The sequence below is a fragment of the Crocuta crocuta genome, unplaced genomic scaffold (genome assembly GCF_008692635.1).
Source record: "Crocuta crocuta isolate KB4526 unplaced genomic scaffold, BGI_CrCroc_1.0 scaffold478, whole genome shotgun sequence".
Lineage (NCBI taxonomy): Eukaryota > Metazoa > Chordata > Mammalia > Carnivora > Hyaenidae > Crocuta > Crocuta crocuta.
Window position 1 is genome coordinate 1,007,596 of NW_027530981.1, and position 21,155 is coordinate 1,028,750.

Genomic DNA, 21,155 nt, shown 5'->3' on the forward strand with positions numbered 1-21,155 from the left:
TAAATATGAAGAATACATGTATCCAGCATGTATTAAGCACTAAGCGCAATGCATGTTAATTGCTGCCGTTGTTATTATTACTATCATTTTCTTTTTGCTCCTGGTTCTGCATATCTGAACCAGACTGGAGAGTTTGATAGATTGAATGACCCTAATTTTTCACCTTTCTCTCTACTCCCATGTTTGCCACACCCTCCTCATGGTACCCCTCTGACCTTGGATTCACCCACATAACTGCTTTGATCAGAGGCGCATGTGTGCATCCGTGTGTGCATGTGGGTGAGTGGAGTAACGGTGTGCCAGATCAGTGCCCAGAAGTTCAAAGGCTTCACTCTTTGCTGCTGGCCTTCTGACTCCTCAGAGCACAAGAAGAATATGCTCCCACTAGCCTGCTGGTCCAAGAACTGAATACAGGGGGCCCATTCAGACTTGTGACAGAGACACACCAGCCTGAATCAAAGCCCCTTTCGCTGTCCTGCAAGCTATGAGGGGCACAAATGGATGTATGTTGTTGATGTATGTTACTTATTGATGTGTGTTATTGAAAATTTTGTCATTACTTATTGTGCAAAAAAAAAAAAAAATTCTACTGATCCAAAGAGTATATTAAAAAGTTGTCTACCCACAATGAATTTCTTATTTCCCAAGGAAAACAGCATTAGTTCAGTGTCTAGATCTGAAACAAAAGTGGAATGAGAAATGAGAAAAGACAAATGCTTCACCAAAGCCAGGATTCTAGGACTTAATATGCTCGTGGAAACTTCACATAGATCTTCTTGGCTTTTGTTTAGGGAAGAACATGTTGTTGACATCAAGCTTATTTTTAAGTGGCTAACACTTGCTGAAAGCTTATCGTAGGCACTGGGTTAGGCAGTATGCATACAGTAACACTCTTGGTCCTCCGAAAAGCACCTGGAGGTAGGTTCTATTAGTTTTACTCTTTTTACAAATGAGGAAACTGAGGCATATTGAGACGGCATGGTATGAGCTGACGATGGTGGGGAGGATGGCTGGTGATAAGCACAAAATTTCCCTACTCTATAACCACTGCTTTACAGTCACAGTGTGTTAGTTTATCTAATCCTTAGAACCCTTGAATTAGGTATTACCCATTATGCAACTCCAGAGATGAAGAAAGAGAGCACTGCAGGTCATGTTCATGGCCCACATCCTCACATGGCTAGCGGGGGTGTGTGAGCTGGAGGACATGGTGATGAAGCTGGCTTTGAACGCAGGCAATGCAGTTAACCATTACACGATATTAATAGCAATGATCACACCACTCACCCCAATGGGAAAAGGAAGAATCAAGTTCTTTCCTTTTTTTTTTCTGGAAATCTAGAAGCTTTTCCAAGTTCAAAGGTAAACAATGCATTCCTGGCACCCTGACTTTCAAGAGTATATAATGTGATCAATGACCTTTAACTTATACTACACTCATTGTCAGGTTCCACTGAGCTTTCGTTCTTGCAAGAACAATTTCCTTATTTGCTGCCTACATGTTGACTTGATTTTAGTTGTATTTTTAGGTTCAACTCGGTCAAGTTACAAATTCAGAGGAATCCTAACAGTGATAAAAGGAATGGGAGAAAGAATATTAATCATGGTGGCTTTAGAGAACAAAGTCCAGGGTATAAAACTAACTCCAGAGAGGATATGGACAGATGACTGTTGCCCAGATCTAGTCACACACATACTTGTTGCATCTGCAGGAGAAACTTACGGTCTCACATCTTCAGACACCCTCTCTATCCAGTTCCCAAACAAACAGCCACATCCCAGGCACCTTCACACGGACGCACAAACATCACTCCTACAGACCTTAAAAGCAGCGCCTCCGTGGATGATGGATTTGATAAAAATCCCCAAGTCTGTTCCAGTTTCTCGAGATTTGTTCCCTTTCAAGCTCACGCCAAGACCAGCAGAACCTGAATCATTCAGGGGGATCTCAAAGGTGAGTTGCTCAGTTGTTTCCGGGGAGAGGGCACAGCAGTCAGGCTCTCCTTTCTGTTGAAGTGCACAGAGAAAGAGCGAAGGGAAGAAAGTAGATTAGTGTTTACACACACATGGCAAGCACTGACGCAACAAGATGGCTGGTCTTGTCTCTCTATAATGGGCCACCACCACCATGTCCTTGGGATTGAGAAACAGTTCTTGGGAGTCATATCTGCTGATTGTCAACAAAGAGGATCCTTTGGCAAGGTGGAGTCATGGCACTTGTAACACCGCATAAGTATTTGGAAATTCAGCAGAATATACTCATTAAAGAGGCTGGATATTACTTAGGGGATCTTAGGTACCAGGAAAGACCTTAAAGATCATTTGATCCCAATAACTTCATTTTACAGATGAAGAAACAGATCTCGGTGTAGAAACATGCTAACATTTGAGGGAAATATTTGGCTTGTATAATTTAAAACACATCATTTAACATGGAAGCAGTGTTATTGATCAAGATTGTCAACTGGATACAGAGCACTGAAAAAATATTATCTTAAAGTTAGGGAACTGTGATTTACAATGAGTATCACTGAATTACATTTCACTTTGTCCAACTCATGCCTTTGGCTTGATTCTTTGGTTAGTATAACTCACTGGCAATCAGTTTTTGAACCTAAACAAAAAAGATAACACACAGCAAATATTTGTGGCCTCTTTGCCAAATGACACTTGGCCATGAGCTCAGCTGTTTGCAAAAAAAAAAAAAAAAAAAAAAAAAAAAAAAAAAAAGTACAGATACATGGCTGTAACAGGCACACTTGGGGTTCAAGTGTCCAGGGAGAAGCATAAGGTTAATCATATTTGGCCCCTGATGTTTTCAAATGTACAGCAGTGAGAACAGAAAAGTGCTGTCCACACAATAATCTCTGCAGGTGCCCCTCCTGTGTCCCTCTCCAGCTGGCAGAAACGTGAAACTGGGCCACAGTGTTTCACTAGAAAATTTGAAAATAAGATAGCCCTGGAAACCTTCAACTCATTCTAGGTCGGTAGTTCCTTCCTCTCTGTAATTATGTCTCAGAACTCTCCTCTTCAGGTCACTTTGAGGCACTCTTATGTAAAATTGCAGACTGGAAAAACTGCTGTGAATGTCTGAATGTCAGTCATCAAATAACAACTATAAAAACAGAAGTAGCAAAGAACCCATAATTAAAACAGGATGAAGAGGTTGATCATAGCCAGACCCACTGACCCAGTATTTTTAACTCCTATCCAAATAGAGAAAACCCATGTCTAACCTTAAAGAAATAGTTTCATTTAATTTCATTGTAAATTAATTTAGTTACAAAAATTTTGACAATAGATGGTTTCAAAGAAATTAAACTTTATTGCTTAATTTATTAAACCTCTTACGAGTTAGTTCTTTTAACTAACTCATTATACTATTATCTAAGAAACAAATCCCATTATTTGATTCAAATTAGCCACCTTTTTCTTTTCCATGGGAGTGTCATAGTTAAATACTAAATGTAAATTATTAGCCTTCATCTTTGTCTTCCAGAATGTCCTATTTAGAATCCATAACATTTGATAATCATTTATGTTTCCAGGTCTCTCTGGGGTTTGGTTAATTTCAGTCTAATAAAGTTCCACTGAATTAAAGTATAAATTAAAGAACAGCTGTTCTTCCTAAAAGTTTGTGAACACCATTTCTTTTATATGTTTATTTATTTATTTTGAGAAAGAGAGAGAGCATGCACATGGGAAAAAGCATGTACCAGGGGAGGAGCAGAGAGAGAAAAGAAGGGAGAAAAATCTCAAGCAGGTTCCATGCTCAGCACAGAGCCTGAGGTGGGGCTTGATCCCACGATCGTGGGATCAGGACCTGAGCTGAAATCAAGAGTAAGACACTCAAATGCCTGAGCCACCCAGGCATCCCAAGTCTGTAACTGGCTGTGATCAATTAATTGTAAACACCGTTACACTCAGACCAGCCATGGCTTTTTACCTACTCAAGACAAAATGACACAGGGTAGGTTTTGCTTGAGTAATACCTTCAAACCATTGAATTCTCTAATCAAATCCAATTTCTTTGCCAACTGTGTTTAAGATTGACAATCACTATTTGTACTAACATCTTTCATTTGTTACAGACGTGGTAAAACAAAATAGAAGCCAAGTTATATTATTTATGGCTATATTTTCATTTTTGTATGTGTGTGTTACATTATTTAAGTTTTTGTTTTAATTCCAGTTAGTTAACATACAGTGTTATATTTGCTCCAGGGGTACAATACAGTGATTCAACAATTCCATATAGTACCCTGTGCTCATCACAGCAAAGTACAACAAGTACACTCCTTAATCACCATCACTCATTTAACCCATCCCCACACCCACTTCCCCTCTGGTAACCATTAGTTTGTTCTCTACAGTTAAGAGTCTGTTTCTTGGTTTGCCCCTCTCTCTCTTTCTTTTTCCCTTTGCTCATTTGTTCTTTTCTTGAAATCCACATGAGTGAAATCATATGGCATTTGTCTTTCTGTGACTTATTTCACTTAGCATAATACGCTCTAGCTCTAGCCATGTCATCTCAAATGGCAAGATTTCACTCTTTTTGATGGTTGAGTAATATTCCACTGTATATGTACATACACCACACCTCCTTTATCCATTTATCAGTTGATGGACATTTGGGCTATTTCCATAGTTTGTCTATTATAGATAATGCTGCTATAAACATCAGGGTGTATGTATCCCTTTGAATTAGTATTTTTGTGTCTTTTGGATAAATACCTAGTAGTGCAATTGCTGGATCATGGGGTAGTACTATTTTTAACTTTTTTTTTTTTTTTTTTTTGAATCTCCACTTTCAGGAGTGGCTGGNTTTTTTTTTTTTTGGAATCTCCACTTTCAGGAGTGGCTGGACCCATTTGCATTTTCACCAATACAACAAGACGATTTGCCTTCTAAATCCTTGATACCTGACAGTCAGAAATTTAACAACAGAAACCAATCTGGTGGCTAACAATGGTTCCAAGTACTTTACACGTGTTAATACACTTACTCTTCATCATAACCCTATGAGGATTATTATCATACCCATTTTACAGATTAGAGGACTGAAATGCACAGGGGATAAGTACTAGACTTAGAGTCCATCAGACTTGACAGTGTTGGAGCTATGTGAGGCTCAGTCAGCGTTTCTGTGTCAGACTCTTCACTGCTATGTATCAACCTCTGTGCACCCCTATGACTTGGGTTAGGTGCAAGAAACTCCAAGACAGATTCCCACAATGACAGTAAGACACCATGCAATTTTATATCCTCTACTCAACTATAGTTATGTTTTATATCTTTTTTATACTATATCAGGCTCAGGCCATAATTAGTGGACTCTAATAATAGCAAATTATTATTGATAGTCACTCAATGGTGAAGGAAGTCATTATAGTAGTTAGCATAGCCATTTCCTCTATTAGAAATAAATGTCCCTTTACCTAATGTACAAAAAAATCAATATGCTCAATGCCTTCCTCCAATAATCTTGGTTCAACTAGGAACTCTAAAAATTAAGCTAAAATCTTGCCAGACCACATTTTGTAGAAGGATGAAAAAAGGTTGAAAGGCCTAACAAATGTCCCCAATGGAGGACCTTACTCATAGGAGAAGCCCAAAAGGTCCTCTCTTGCTTCCTTTCCTTCATGCTGTGCTGGGAGTATCCCTTGCTATTTCTACTCATAATTATCCAGAGGGGGTAAAAATCCAGATGTAAGCCTGGCATAATACAGGAAATCTTATTTATTAAATTCCTTTTTTTTTTTCCTTTTCATTATTACTTAGTCTTTGCTACTAGAGGCCATGCCCCTAGATACAAAGTCTGTGAGACTCTTAGATCCAGGCCATGATGGTTGCACACTTACCCCTAGTGTGTATGTGTAGGCCTCATGCCCTAGCACCCAGCCAGGATCGGTCTTTCAGGGTCCACAGCTAAAGCTTTCTCCATCACAGCACTACTGACATTTGGGGTCTGATAACGCCTTGTTGTGGAGGGCTGTCCGATGCGTTCAAGGACAGTTAGCAGAATCCTTGACTACTACCCAAAAGATCCCAGGAGTACCTCTTTCCCCAGTTATGAAAACCCAAAGTGCCTTCAGACGTTGCCAAATGTCTCCTGGGCTCAAAATCACCTCCAGCTGAAAACCACTGTCCTGAATTAACAATTGCCAAGTACAGTTGAGTTTAAGGCAAGTAGGGTTCAGAAAGGTATTTGCAACTGCACTGTTGCCTGCTGGTATGCTCCCAACTACCATAAAGGAGTGGCAGTGTAAAGCCCTACAATTGACTAAGTTTTAGGCTCACAGGTTCATGACTGACCACTTAGTTGGTCATGGAATTCTGCACTTGGTTATGTCTCTGGTTATAAGGCAGCTAATTTTCCAGAGGCAGAAATACAATCTTTGGTGGATTAACAGAGTAGGAAAGTGACAGATATTGAATTTATTGGTACATATACAAAATGATGACTTTTATTAATATAACTCAGAAGATAAATTTAGCCTATTGAGTGGTGTTTGTTAGGTTGGTTCTGCTTATATATATGCTGTTTTGTACTTTTTCATTTATTAAAAATCATAGACTTGTATAAAATAGTATGAACATAAAGACTTCTATTCATGTGAGAATATAACATTAAGCATGATAGCTTACATGTGCAGTAATTTCAATTATATCACATACACACTATCTACATACTCACACACCTACCCATCTATTTCCTACCTGCCCCACAACCCCACCCCATCTATCTGCGGATGTGCATGTGTCTGCACAGGAAAAAAGCAAACAAACCTGGTTATCTACTGTACTACAATATGGACTACTATTTCCCTCTATAATTGTCTATGTTTTCTAAAAACTTACCCATAATTATAAAAAGATAAATGATTTTAAAAGGAATTTATGAAGGCATAAGAACCATTTGCTGGATTACTGCATTGGCAACTAGAAAAATGTAAACACATCTCTATAATGACACACACACTCTTTTACACATACACACACATTTTCTAATACTATATATGCTATATACAGTATATATTACCCAATAACACTATATAATATGTGTATATGTATTCTATATATGTGTACATATATGCATGTGTGTATATGTGTACATGTGTGTAGTATATTTATAACCCCTCTTAGAGTCACCAATGACTTTCATTTACTAAATGTGATGGTCAACTATCACCTTTTATCTCTCTAGATCTGCAGGGGCATTAGGCCAAATTGATGAAGTTCTACATTTTGAGATACTTCCTTTTCTTATTCCTAGGCCATCGCTCTCTTACTGTTCACCTGCCACTTCAGGGTCTACTCTTTTGCAATTCCCTTTGCCGATTCTTCCCATCTCACCAATCTATAAATACTACTCTCGCAGGAATCAATCATCTGACCTTTTCTTTCCCATCCTCACTTTTTCTAATGTTTATTTTTGAGAGAGAGGGGGAGACAGCACAAATGGGGGAGGAGCAGAGAGAGAGGCAGACACAGAATCTGAGGCAGGCTCCAGGCTCTGAGCTGTTAGCACAGAGCCGGATGTGGGGCTCGGACCATGAGATCATGACCTGAGCCGAAGTTGGACACTAAACTGACTGAGCCGCCCAGGCGCCATTCCCATCCTCACTTTTGAAGTTACTCCACCTAATTTCAAGGTTATAAAAAATATCATTTACACACTCATGAGTCACAAATTCCTACCTCCACCTCTTTCCCCTAAACTAGATTCACATAACCAATTCTCTAGTAAGTAACTCTATTAGGATTTCTACCTTGAAATTATCATGTCCAAATAGATGATCCCTTAACCCTGGTCCTCCTGAACAAGTAAATGGCAATTGTATTCTTCCAGGTATTCAAGCAAGAGACCTCAGTGTCATTGCTGACTTCTTGTTATCTCACATTCTGGCTCCAACCTGTCAGCAGCTCCTATCAGCTCTACTTTAAAAACACACCCAGAATTTATCACTCTTAGCATCTGGGCCAGCACTGCTTCTCACTTGACACTCTCTGTACTAGCAGTGCCTCCTTTCTGCCTCCCTGCATTCGCTTTTCTCCTCTACAGCCTATTTCTCAACACAGCAGCCAGAGAGTTCCCATTAAAACAAATACTCAAAACCTTCTAGTGACTTCCCACCTCGTTCAGAGAAAATGCCAGTGTCTTACAAACCCTACATAAGAGCGCCCTGCCTCTTCTCTGCTCATCTCTCCTACTCCTTGTCCTAGGCCTGCTGCATTGTCCTGCTTCTGTTCTTCACAACCTCATGCTTCTGCCCCAAGACCTTTGCGTCACCTCTTGTCTCGGCTTTGAATGCCCCTTCCCTAGAGTCCCGCAGACCTCCTTCTCTCACTTCCTTCAATTCTCTGTTCAAATGTCAATTTATCAGTGGAGGCTTCCCTGAGAATTCAGTTCCAAATCGTTTTACTGTCCTCTCAATACCACACTACCCGTGTCTGCTATCCTGTTTTTTTCTCCATAGTACTTATTGCATATTGTATACTTGCTTGCTTATTTGTTTTTAATAAGGTCTCTTGAATGCAGGGACTTTTACTTTATTATGATTCTTTTTCCAGCAAGGTACTCCCAGTGCTTAAAACAGTGCCAGACTAAAAAAACTGGCACTCGATAACTATTTGTTGAATTGATACATTTATATATAGATAAACATAGATATAGATGTGTGTGTGTCCAACAGTATGTTCCTGGGTATATGTTTATGAACACATGTGTATCTGTACATATGTATTTGTGGGATTATATACAAATTGCTGGCATCACATTTGATTCTCACCATTGCAGACAGATTTCATTAATTTCAGTTAATCTTATTAATTTCAGTTAGCTTTCACATTAATGATAATTTACAATAAAAGTAATGCTTTTTATAAAGCATAAAGTATCACAGTTATAAGAAACCTTAAAAGTCACCTAATCCAATTTCCCTTTTCATATTATACTTCCTGTTCCTAGGAGAGATGATAACTCAGCTCAGCTTCAGCATCAATTCCTCAGTGAAGGCACCAAGGTGTGCCATTGCTACCAGTTGGTGATCAATATTGGACTATTCATAACTTTAAGTTGTAGTATGTGAATATTTTAAGCGAATACTGCAAGAAGCTATATTCATGGTACATTTCATCAAGTTTGGGACCAACTGTGATCTAGTACCCAAAGCTACATCATCTATCTTGCTACTTGCTTGCCTTTCCATCCAAGCATAAACATTCATGCACACACAAAAACAAAAGTTTCATTAGACAATGCATCTTAGTATTATCTATGTTATCTTAATTTGGTCACAATCCACTACATTAATTCCATAATCCAATACTAAAACATAGTTTTCAATTGGGAAAACACTGAAATTGTGTGTACACACACAAAAATTATTTTTATTAAATAAAAAATAGATAAAATTCAAAACCAAATGGTGAGTAAAATGTTAACTGTCTTATCTTTCCTAATTTTTATAAGCCATTTTAATGTTTTATCCTAACTACCTCTAATCTTAACTAATCCTTTAATCTCTTTTACACAAACTTTTTCAAGTTCTTATAGCTGTTGTTCTGTTATCAGCCTAATTATATATCTCTCTCTTTCTCCCTCCCACCCTGTTATGTCTTTTCCTATTTTTCCATTCCCTCGCTTTGTTCTCTGTAATACTATCTCTACTCCCAAGCTCAGTGAATAATATCCTGTAAGAGCTGGAATACAGAAATGGTCCATTCTCGCCTGAGTGACAAGAGTCACTCAGCAAATCATAGTGATCCAACCAAATTTTTATCAAGAATCTAGTATGTACTAAACACTGTAATATGAAATGGCCAGAATATAACTGGCAATAAGTTTATTCAACAACATGAAAGGGCCTCTCTGTTTTGTTGGCAGTATTATCTGGAGAGGAAATGTAGAACTTAAGAATAGGAAAGAGGGTCACTGGGTGGCTCAGTCAGTTAAGTGTCCAACTTCGGCTCAGGTTGTTATCTTGTGGTTTGTGGGTTTGGGTCCTGTGTCAGGCTCTGTGCTGACAGCTCAGAGCCCGAGGCCTCCTTCAGATTCTGTGTTTCCCTCTCTCTCTGAACCTCCCTCCCCACTCTCTCTTGAAAATGAATAAACATTTAAAAAATAAAAAATAAAAAAAATAGAAAAGACGACTCTATACAGTTGGACACTGTGATGTATACTAACCATTTTTATCCAACAAATATCAAAAATAATTACTTGGTATGAGAAGAGGAAAGGGAGGCAGGGAGATGGATGACTTGCAAGGCATCTATATTATTAGCTTAAGAGTATTCCAAATAGGGCCATCTCTGGAATCACAAATGTTCTTGTATTGCAAAGCAGTACTTGATTCACGCATGCAAGTGGTAATAACACAGCCTTCCAAAGAAGCCCCAGGGGAATCCACCAGTCTGCAGGGCTGGTGTTCAATTTCTCAGAAGCCCAGGTCAGACCGGAAAGCATCCATGCCGAACCTCTTATGGCCCGCATTTCATTATGCTGTACTCTTGGCTCAGCACAAGCAAGCTCTGGATGTCTTTGCCTCGCCTCCCAAATGTGTAATTAGTTTGTGTTGTGAGCGGCTTACTTTATGCAAGAGTTATGATTCACATGCAATCATTTTGTCAATTACCAAAACTCAAACAAAAGGTCTTTAAAGGAAGAAAATGAATAATTATTTGTATATAAAGAAAAGCCATACCTACCAATTCTGCTAAGATATTTCATAATAAGCTGAAGCACTGTTAACTTTTGCCCAAGTAAATTCTAAGGCATTTAAGGTGATAAAACTTTTCCTATAGCTAAATATATTTTCAGAACAATGAAAGGATAAGGCACCTGCATGACAATTTTCTGAAATTTTAAAATTTTCTGAAAAAGTATGGGTAGCTATCACAAGCATGAAAGGCTTTTGGCCAACTGGATTACATAAAATTGTGAATGTGAATATTACCCTACAGTAGGGATGAGAGGCTGCTATCAACAGCTGGGAGGCATTCTATTTTAGATTGTGCTTTTCAGAGAGTAAAGAAAGAACTGTAAGAGATGGGCAGGCACATGCAAAGGTAAATGGTGATCCAAGGATGATCATTTTAATACATGGTAAAGGACTTTCCCCCCAACTGTTGCTAATATATAAATGAAATCAGCAGAAATCTTGGTTATTTATAAGTAGACATTATCTTTTAAAGTCTTTTGTCCTCCTGGTAATAGGGATGAATCACAAGAAGGACAGAGGTCATACTGTAGATAATTTAAAAATCTTCTGAATTATAACTATACTAGGTTGTTGACAAGTAACCCAAACAATGGGGGACACTTTTTTTTTTTAATTAAAATTTTTAATTCATTTTGAGAATACTTTTCTTAATTCATTTATTTTATTCATTTTGAAGGAGAGGAAGAGAGAATCCCAAGCAGGCTCTGTGCTGACAGTGCCAAGACAGGGCTCGAACCCACAAACCGTGAGATCATAACCTGAGCCAAAATCAAGAGGCAGATGTTCAACTGACTAAGCCACCCAGGTGCCCCATTGGAGGAAACGTTTTAAATATAGGTTTATTATAGGTAGCTCAATAATCAATATTTTAAGTATATGTCCTTATGTGGTTTCCTTAAGTAAATATTCATCCATTTTTAAATACCTGTTAACCATAGACCCAAATAAAGAAAATCCTATAAAATATTTTTAATTGAGACATGTTTTTTTCCTGTTTTTTGATATCTATTCCCTGGAAAGGATGAAGAAAGAAACTACTGAAAGTAAGAGCTCATTTCTAACTGCACTTACAAAAAAACAAAACAAACAAACAAAAAGAAAACAATTTTATTTAAGTAAAGGATTAATCTAATACCAGGAAACAAATGTCAAAAAACGTCCATTCTTTATTGTCTGTTCAATATAAAGATGCCTTAATGTAATATGAAGTCAGAGATTAAAACTTAAAAAAGTAAAGTAAGTCAAAGTTAAGATTCCTATAGCAATCCTTTGTTCCCACCTACTTACAGTATTACTTGAAAGAAAAGCAAATTCAACANACTTTTCTGATAAAGACAAAGAAATGAATATAATATATTGCCTCATGAAGAGTACTGTAAATGAATATTTTACAATTCAGACAGCATCAATTTTTTTATAAAACTAGAATTTGTTAATATGAAGAAGCAATTGGTCTTTCTTGTTTTGTATTTATTCTTCCCTGTTAAAAGTGAACCTGATTAAAATGTCTTAAATTTTTCACAAGCAGTAATTCACTGGTTAAAACACAAGAATATGTGCTTTTATAGGAGTATAAGATTCAAGAACAGACAATATGATTGTCAAAAATCTAATTTAAGTATATAAAATATACATTAAATTATATTTATGTATTAAATATTTTAATAATTTAAAAATCTAAAAAGGAAGCATAGTGGGCCTGATTCTTAGACTAGCAGACCTATTTGAAAAGCTGGATTTCTAAGGGAAATACTTCCCATATCTTTGCCATCACAAATACACTGCCTGCATTTAATGGCTTTAAAAGACAACACAGCCATCCAGACAAAAGCAAAACATAAATAAAAATACACAGTGCCTCACGGAAGTGACCACACGGGTCATGGTGCCTGCTCCACCCATGGCCTGTCCACTGCTCAGGTGACAACTCACTGAATAGGTGGTGTCCTCTGGCTCTAAGACAGTCAGTGGATAGTGTGCGGGCTAATGCTTGTTGAGTAGGTCTGGCCCAAGGCCAATTCGGGAAGGTTTCAGAAACTGACTAAGCCAATCAAACAGGCTCCTTCTAAGACTTGGATCAATGTAAGGTGTAATAAACAGGGTCACAGTCATTGCATGTGAGGAAAAATACCTTGATAGTTTCTAATATTAAAAATTCTAGGAAAAAGATTTTTTTTAGGACTTCTTCACTGGTTTTCGGAGGTTAATACATATTCCCAAATTCACTCCATCATGGAACACATCTTTGCATGAAGCATATTAGAGGAAAAGTATTCCCTACCATATACTTAAAGACATGTTGCCTTAAGAGAACACAGGGAATGTCAAGCTTTAAAGGAATGGAACAGAGAACAGAGAAGGCTCGAGAGAGAGAAATCTTATAGGTCGTGAACAATGCCCTAGAAATACCTCACAACCTCATGGTTAAGCTTTCCAGTTCCATTACTTGTGTGTCACACTTCTTGGGAGTATACATGCCATATGCCCCCAATTAGCATCAACAACAACAAACTGTCATAGAAGGAAGTCCAGGCTTCCAAAGATACAGAAAGAACAGGGAGCATATTCTAGAGTCCTTATTCCATAAAAGGGGAAAAATGAGATTTAGTTTCCTTATGGGAAATTAATTTATTTTTATTTTTGTTTTTTAGTTTTGGATGGAGATTTCTGCAGACAGTATAAAGACAGTGGATTACAGGTTGTTTTCACTGGGATTTTAGGAAATGCTATGGTCGCAGAATAAGGTCTCAAGCCACTAGAGTAAAATTATAAAAATGTCTAACACCCACCATTCTGAGCATGTGTGTCATTCATTATTTAGGACACAATGACTCTTAGTAAAGATAATACAGAGGCAGAGGTTACGGATCTGTTACTCACATTTTCTCTAGAAGACCCAATAAATGTTCTTTTACTTACAGGCACAGAATTCTGAAGTGCAGAGAGTTCTGTTTATTAAAATAATGCTACCATGTAGTAGCAGTACTATCATAGCCTCAAGAAGGTGGTATTTTGTGGGGTCTGGAGTAGGGGGCAATTTGTTTTTTGGTTAGGGTTTTAAAAAATTCAAATAATGAAAATATAACCATTTTAGCCCTATCATTTTCTATGATGTTTGAGTTGGACCTAAGGAGACTCCAGCTAGAAACCGATCCCCTTTAGAATACTATTAATGATAAATCATCCTAAATTCCAAATAGAGATTGAGAAATCTCTGAGTGGGTAGCAACCATTTTAAATTCATAGTACATGTTTACTATTGTAATGAGAATGTTCTTACCATATATAACATGCCCTTTATATATGTAGATGAAGACGTGTAATTTGCATTTTATCTTAATTGAATCAATTATTCTATTAAAATTTATTTTCAGATAAAACTGATTTTAAAATAAGAAGTTATTTGTGTTCTGCAGAGTATGGAAATCCATCAAGATTAAAATGTGGATATATCTTCCCTGCTCCACTACTACAAGCAAACTGGGAGAGAAGAAACCTATCCAGAGTTAATTAATGGGGAAAAGTGTATCAGTCAGGTGCTGGCACAAAAATGTTGCATAACAAATCATAACCAAAGTGGGATATGAACAATAAGGCATTTATTTCTGGTTCACATATTTACAGGTTGACTGGGGTTTGGATGATCTAGACTGGGCTCAAGTAGTTTTGCCTTCACAGTGTACACGTCTGCTCCACGTATCTAGCATCTTCCTTAGACCACTGGATATCTAAAACATGTTTCTCTCATGTTGAAAGACAGGAATGCAAATATGAAAGTGTCATTAAAGATTTTGCTCACAAAACATCCGCTAACGTCTCATTGGCCAAATGAATTCACATGGCTAAGTCCACAGGCTATAGTTGGAAAAGAACTATCCACACACATATAATGAGACCGTGACAAAAAGATGGATATATAATGTTAATATTTGGAAGTTAACTGAGAATAATCCCGTCTCCCAACTGACTGATAGGAGATACCAAGGGTTATATTTCACAGGGCTTCTTTTAATCATATCTTTCCTTTCCTTTGGTATGACATTTTCTATTGGCACATATTCATCTGCTGTCATCCGAATGTTGGTGTTTTCCCCAAGTTCTTATGTTGAAATCCTAATCCCCAAGGTGATGGTATATGGAGGTAGGGCCTTTGGAAGGCAACTGTGTCATGGGGGTGGAAGCCTCATGAGTGGGATTAACTTTATAAAAGAGACCCCAAAGAGCTCTCTAGACATGTCCATCATATAAAGATACAACAAGAAGTGTGTGATCCAGAAGACATCCTTCACCTGATCATGTTGGCTCCCTGATCTTGGGCTTTGAGCCTCCAGAATTCTGAGAAACAAGTTTCCCTTGTGCATAAGCCACCTGACCTGTGGTATTGTTCTAGCAGCCCAAATGGACTAAGATACCATCCTAGAAACTGCACTTCAGAGTGGCTTCTATGTCTGTGAGATTTGCCCAAGGCAGAGGAAGCAGGTAGCCTAGATTTGGGAAGAGTCCACCTCTCACATCCCTGCATTGTTCCTGCCAGGTCCTAAAAGGGACTATTCAGGTGGCCCCAGAGTCCTAAATAAATGGCTTAGGCTACTGAGAATTGCCTTTCACTTTACATTCTTCTTCTTCAGTATTCATCTTCCAAATGATCCTTTCCCTTGCTGTTTTTATATATATGTGAAAGTGGGACAAAGGTAAGGGAGCAATCTCTATGGCCTTAATTCCTGTAAAATCAGTGTGTAATTACAAGAAGTTTAAAAGTTCAGCACACTTCCAATCAGTATTTCCCTAGCTGCAAGTTGAGCAGGACTTCTTTCTTCCCTGAACTAATGGATCTTCATTTTCCAACAAAGTCAAGTATGCATCAAAGACTAAACAAGAGCGATCTCACTTCAGTTCATGCCTAAGGATTTTTTTTTAATTAATCCATCACAGCTCCATTTTACTTGCTGATACATGAAAATGGAAGCTCATCTAAGTATAGTGAGTAAATGAATTACTGAGTGAAATGCTCTTGGACAAGCATTTTCTTCATAGTACAGGCCTACAATTTTTATGATAATGAAATCAAGCATAAGAAAATAATTTTATTGGGGTGCCTGTGTAGCTCAGTCAGTTAAGCATCTGACTTTGACTCAGGTCATGATCTCATAGTCTGTGGGTTCAAGCCCCATGTTGGACTCTGTGCTGACAGCTCAGAGCCTGAAGCCTGCTTCGGATTCTGTGTCTCCCTCTCTTTCTGCCCCTTCCCAACTCGCTCTCTGTCTTTCTCTTTCAAAAAATAAAATAAAGACATAAAAAAAGAAAAATTATTTTACATGTATGTGTGTCTGTATTTATATATGTATATATATAAATATATATACATATATATTTATACATATATAATATACATATATAATCACCACAAAAGAAATTTTACAGTGAACGTATACTGGTATAGAAGACCCTTTACTTAATACCTCCAAACACCCTTTGTGTCTCAGCATATAAGTCACCTATTCCCTCCCTGATTTTATCAGTGAGAAAACAATTTGCCCTCCTCTGAACTCCACTTTACTTTCTTTTCCCCATTGTTGTGATGCTCATCACTTTTTCTATTCTTACAATTATTTCCGGCATGTATGTCTTAACTCTGCTCTACTGTTGTGATCTCATCAAAGCAGGAATTCTTTTTAATTCAACTCTCAACTCAGTTTAGCATCCGGTACAATGCATACATATAAAAAATATTTGTAACAGGATGACTTCATAAGTTATTTTGTTGATACTTCTCTGCTACAATGCCCTCCTTGAAATAATGGCATTAAAAACCCAGAACCAAAAAAAAAAAAGTGACAGTTATGTCTTGCATCTTATCTATAAAATCATATTTCTAACATTTCTAGCCTGAAGCTTCTAGCATGTTTGTTAGATGGAGTTAAAATTAACTAAATGTTACAAAGAACTTCTTTTATTTAGATGGGTTTCTCTGGACCCAAAACTCATTCTTTTTTCTCCTCCCACTTTGACACCTACTGGCAAACTCCTACTAACCCATCAAAGCACATCTCAATTGTCACCTGCTCTTTGTGGCTGCACCCTCATCTAGGTCTCCTTAGGACTCTACACATAATAATCAGAACATAGTGATTTATTATTATATAAATTGTTAAGCACCTCAAGCACAACAAGGGCCTTTTCACTCATATTTATACCACCAGCACCCGTCCCAGTGCATTTCTGGGAACAAGTCCATGGTAAGTATTACTTAACAGGCACTGCTGATAAGTGCTGGATCAGTTAATTCTTCCCTTGTAGTTTAGTATGGACCACGGATCATTAATATTATAAAATATTAAAAAAACTATTAATGAAGTTCTAATACCTAAGACCACTATCACCATTATAATCATCATCAAATGGAATTTTGGAATATTAGGTAGTGCATTTAGGACTTGTACAGCAACAGATTCCCCCTTCCTTAGTTTTCCATAATGCTAAGCTTAATCATGACCTGTTTGCACACTGACGTCTATGAAGGGCTGAGCTATGCAAGAAAATAGCTCACAAATGTTTCTAAGAACTCACATTTATTTTGGCTCATCTGATCACCATATCTGCTCTTGAGTTTTGATATGGGGTGGAGTAAATCTGTCATTCACTTCAACTCTATTATGACAGCTGGTGCTATTTGGCAACCCACTGTGTTCAAATTAACCCTATAAAAGCAATTTTTCATATTTAAAACTAACACTGTGTCTCTCTCAACTCCAATTGGTTGAGAAGTTTAAATTCACTTACTGAGTGACTTCACTTATGCCAAATAAAACTGAAAAGCAAATACACTAAAAGTTGCTTTGACAGTTTGTTTTTTTTTACTAAATTTGGCAGCATTGTGGACAAACACCAAATAAAACACTCTTAATGTGTTTGGTTTCTCCTCATCTTTGCCTTTCAAATCCATTGCACACTAGGCAGGAATAATCCAGAATACTTGTTATATGCTATTTGACCTGAAAGAAGAATCAAAGTCATAATTCAAATCTGTTAATGACTGGTAAAAGAGACATCTGATCAATTATTTTCTTGTTACAGCAGTCCTTGATCCTAGGCTTCGTCTCTGTGGATGTAGAGTTCATCCCATTATTTTAGCCACATCAAAGGTAGGGCATTGGCTAAACAAACATGCATGATTTATAAAGGCAGCCATATTTTCATGATAAAAAGCAAGCCACTAGTGTATAATGGGGACCGTATGTTCAGATGCCTCTTCAACTTATGTTTTTTTCTGTTACACTGTAGAATGAAAACCGAACCTACTAAAAAACAAGCTGAGAAACATAATCCAAGAATAAAACCAAATTCTAGAATTATGAACAAGTGCTATCTACTAATATGCTATAACAAGAAAATAGGAACATGTCAATTTTAACCATTATTCAGCCTATCAGTGTACTTTGTGCTGTCCTGATCTCTGACTTCTAACAAAAATATCTGCATTATCAGAAAATTCAGCTGCCACTTCCTTAAAAACATTAAGAGTGTTCTAAGAACACTGGGTATGAGCAAAAATTCACTTTTTCCCTCCGAGCATTCTATTAGAATAATCTCCTAGATTCTCTTAAAGAAAAACAGATTTAGGAACTTAAAATAAATGGATTGGTTTTCCTTTTACTTTCCTCACTCTCTGGTCTGAGGTAATTAATGTCTACTCAATATCACGCTCAATCATGCTTCCCCTGGGACAGTACTTTCAATTAAACCTTTTATTTCATCCAGGAATGCCTGGTCTCATTGACCACTGTACTTTTTATCTGTGGATTTATGATAATCTAATGCACATCTCCTCACAGGCAGAATGGCCTTATGAGTCCTTATTGTTCTTATGCCAGAAGAGAAGTGAAAAACAAAATTAGCTCCTGCGGAAGTCAGGAAGGAAACCACATTTGTTTAACACAGCAAGAGGCCTTTCACTACCTGCCCAATGGCCTTGACCATCACACTGCCCTGGCCTCTCAATGTGCTGGCTGCCCTTGCCTGGCTGCTCCAGTCTGATAAGACATGCTAAGTCCCTTGAGAGCTATTGAGAGCTGAGGGGTGAGAGGCAACACCATCTTTGGGTTACATTTTCAAAGGGTTGTGAAGGAAGTAAGACATTTACATGCTATTGCTATTCTTTTCTGTAAGAAACCCTACAGGTTAAAGAGGAACCTCTGAACTACTATCTGACAGTGACGGCTGGCTGGGCTTTCAGAAAAGTAAGCCACTGGCTTGTTTGTAGTTATTTGCCTTTACTTTCTTTCCAGTTAGGACCCACATGATTTGATTTCTATTTCAGAAGTACACAAATTATAGTGGCATGTTATTAACTTAACCACCATGAAAAATTACACATATATATATTTTTACAATCATACTCAGTTATGTAGCTGAAGACAAGGTTCGATATAGTATACTTCTATCTCTTCATGATATGGGGAATGTCACTGTTATATATATCTGCAAACACGGACAAGTTCAGCAGCTTTCATCTTTAATTTCCTTGCATGCCTACATAGCACATAAAATTATCAAGTTAATAATTGCATTAATATTTATTTATATAATTTATTTACAACCTGTCTAGTACCAAAGAGGAATTGAGGTGGCTTGCATTAATAATTACATTGAAAATATCTGCCAACAAGCTGCTAGTGTTGACGCAGACCTATTTGCTTTTTTTAAGTTATTTTTTTAATGTTTGTTTATTTTTGAGAGAGACAGAGACAGAGCATGAGCTGGGGAGGGGCAGAGAGAGAGGGAAACAAAGAATCCAAAGCAGGCTCCAGGCACTGAGCTGTCAGCACAGAGCCCAGTCTGGGGCTCGAACTGACGAACTGTGAGATCAAGACCTGAGCCAAAGTCGGATGCTTAACTGGCTGAGCCACCCAGGTGCCCCAGACACAGAGCTATTTTCAAACTGAAGAATTCAGAACCCCAAGACTTTTACTGAATTAAGGATGGTCAAAACCTTAATGAACAGTGGTTCTAATTCATTCACTTTTCTTTATGTGTAATGGAAATAAGCTTTAAATAAACTATGACATTTTTATTGAAAAAACAGTCTATATTTTTAAAAGTTATTTAAGTTTTCATGTTTGTATTTAAGTTTGTTTGTAAACTTGCTTCTTGCAACTTGAACTTTCTGTTTCAAGGAATAGTGGTAAATTGTGCCTAGGTTTCAATTAGCCAACAGGGTTTACTCACCCCACAGCATCTCCAAAGCATAACACTATGTAATAATTTGAATTCTGTTGAGTGAGCTATATTTAAAACACCTAAAATACACTTAAACATTCATTTTTGGAAAGAAGGAACACATCTCTTTTGGAGCCAGCTACAAGAGTGAAGTCTCTCAGGGTATCCACAGCAATGGTGGCCATCAGGAGTAGACTGCAGGAGGAAGTATATCTTTGTGTATTAACTACTACAGCAACACACACCACAGTGGCAGAAGGTCGAAAAGGTGGCCATGAGGGAGATATCTGCTTGCAATATGTTATTCTACATTTACTTAAGAGAAGTCACTCTTTAGGTCAAATGCTCCCAAGGCATTCTGAACTGTAGAACAAACAAACGCTCAGAGGCAGACTCCTGTGGGCCATTCATATATAGAGAGATCATTCATAATTCAAGGCCCTATCTGTATTGAGTGTCATGCCAAAATTTGATGCACAGAAATTCAAAGAATAGTATTTGGCAGTAGGAAGAGGTCTAAGAGACCAATTAGTTCAATCTCCTTGTATTGTAGGTAAGGAAACTTTTCTCCCTATTTACTGTCGATTTTTTTTATTTTAATGACTTTACTACTTATTAGTTTATCACTAGCTGCATAATCCAATGCTTATTCCCAAGTTCCCAGTCCAGGTTGTGGGTATCTACTTTAGAAAAGTAAATCTACATGGGATGGGAAGAGGAAGGAAAAAGCTTCTCTCTCACTAGGATGTAAAGTCACAATAACAGGGACAAGAGTTCATGTTTAGCAAGGCTCTTTCTTTTAGACTAAAACAAGTTGAACAAAGTAGGGAAAGGGGCACAGCTTACCCACTTTTGCTTCTCTCCCACTGTATTTATGTCAAGAAAGAACTCAATAATTTCTTTGTGAATGGAATTTAGAAAGATAAGACCCAAGAAGTTAAATGACTTTTCTAAACTTGAACATCTAGAGTGGTAGTCCTGGGTCAATAATGTGCATGTTACACCCTCAAATAATACTCTTTCTGCTATAGACCAGTGTTCTCTTCAGCTTTCCTAACCTAATGTGAGAGTCTGTAACAATATTTGGCCCAGTGAGGTATGCCTCCTTGAAGTGTGACTTTGCTGTTCTTTCCAGCCAAGTATCGACTCTAACCACCCAACCCCAAACCCTCATGGGCTTTGTGACTTGCATTGACAAAGAGGATGAGGCACAAG

General features: G+C 37.6%; 1 protein-coding gene across 4 annotated transcripts in view; it reads right to left on the reverse strand.

Moving 5' to 3' along the window:
- PARD3B (par-3 family cell polarity regulator beta) overlaps positions 1–21,155 on the reverse strand; it is a 997,354-nt gene that overhangs the window by 413,172 nt on the left and 563,027 nt on the right. For 3 of the 4 annotated variants that reach the window (XM_077770172.1, XM_077770173.1, XM_077770170.1), the window contains exon 11: positions 1,822–2,007. The exons of the other annotated variant lie outside the window; for it this stretch is intronic. In XM_077770172.1, the coding sequence (XP_077626298.1) occupies positions 1,822–2,007 (186 nt within the window). The remainder of the gene's footprint in view (positions 1–1,821; positions 2,008–21,155) is intronic. 4 annotated transcript variants of the gene reach the window in all.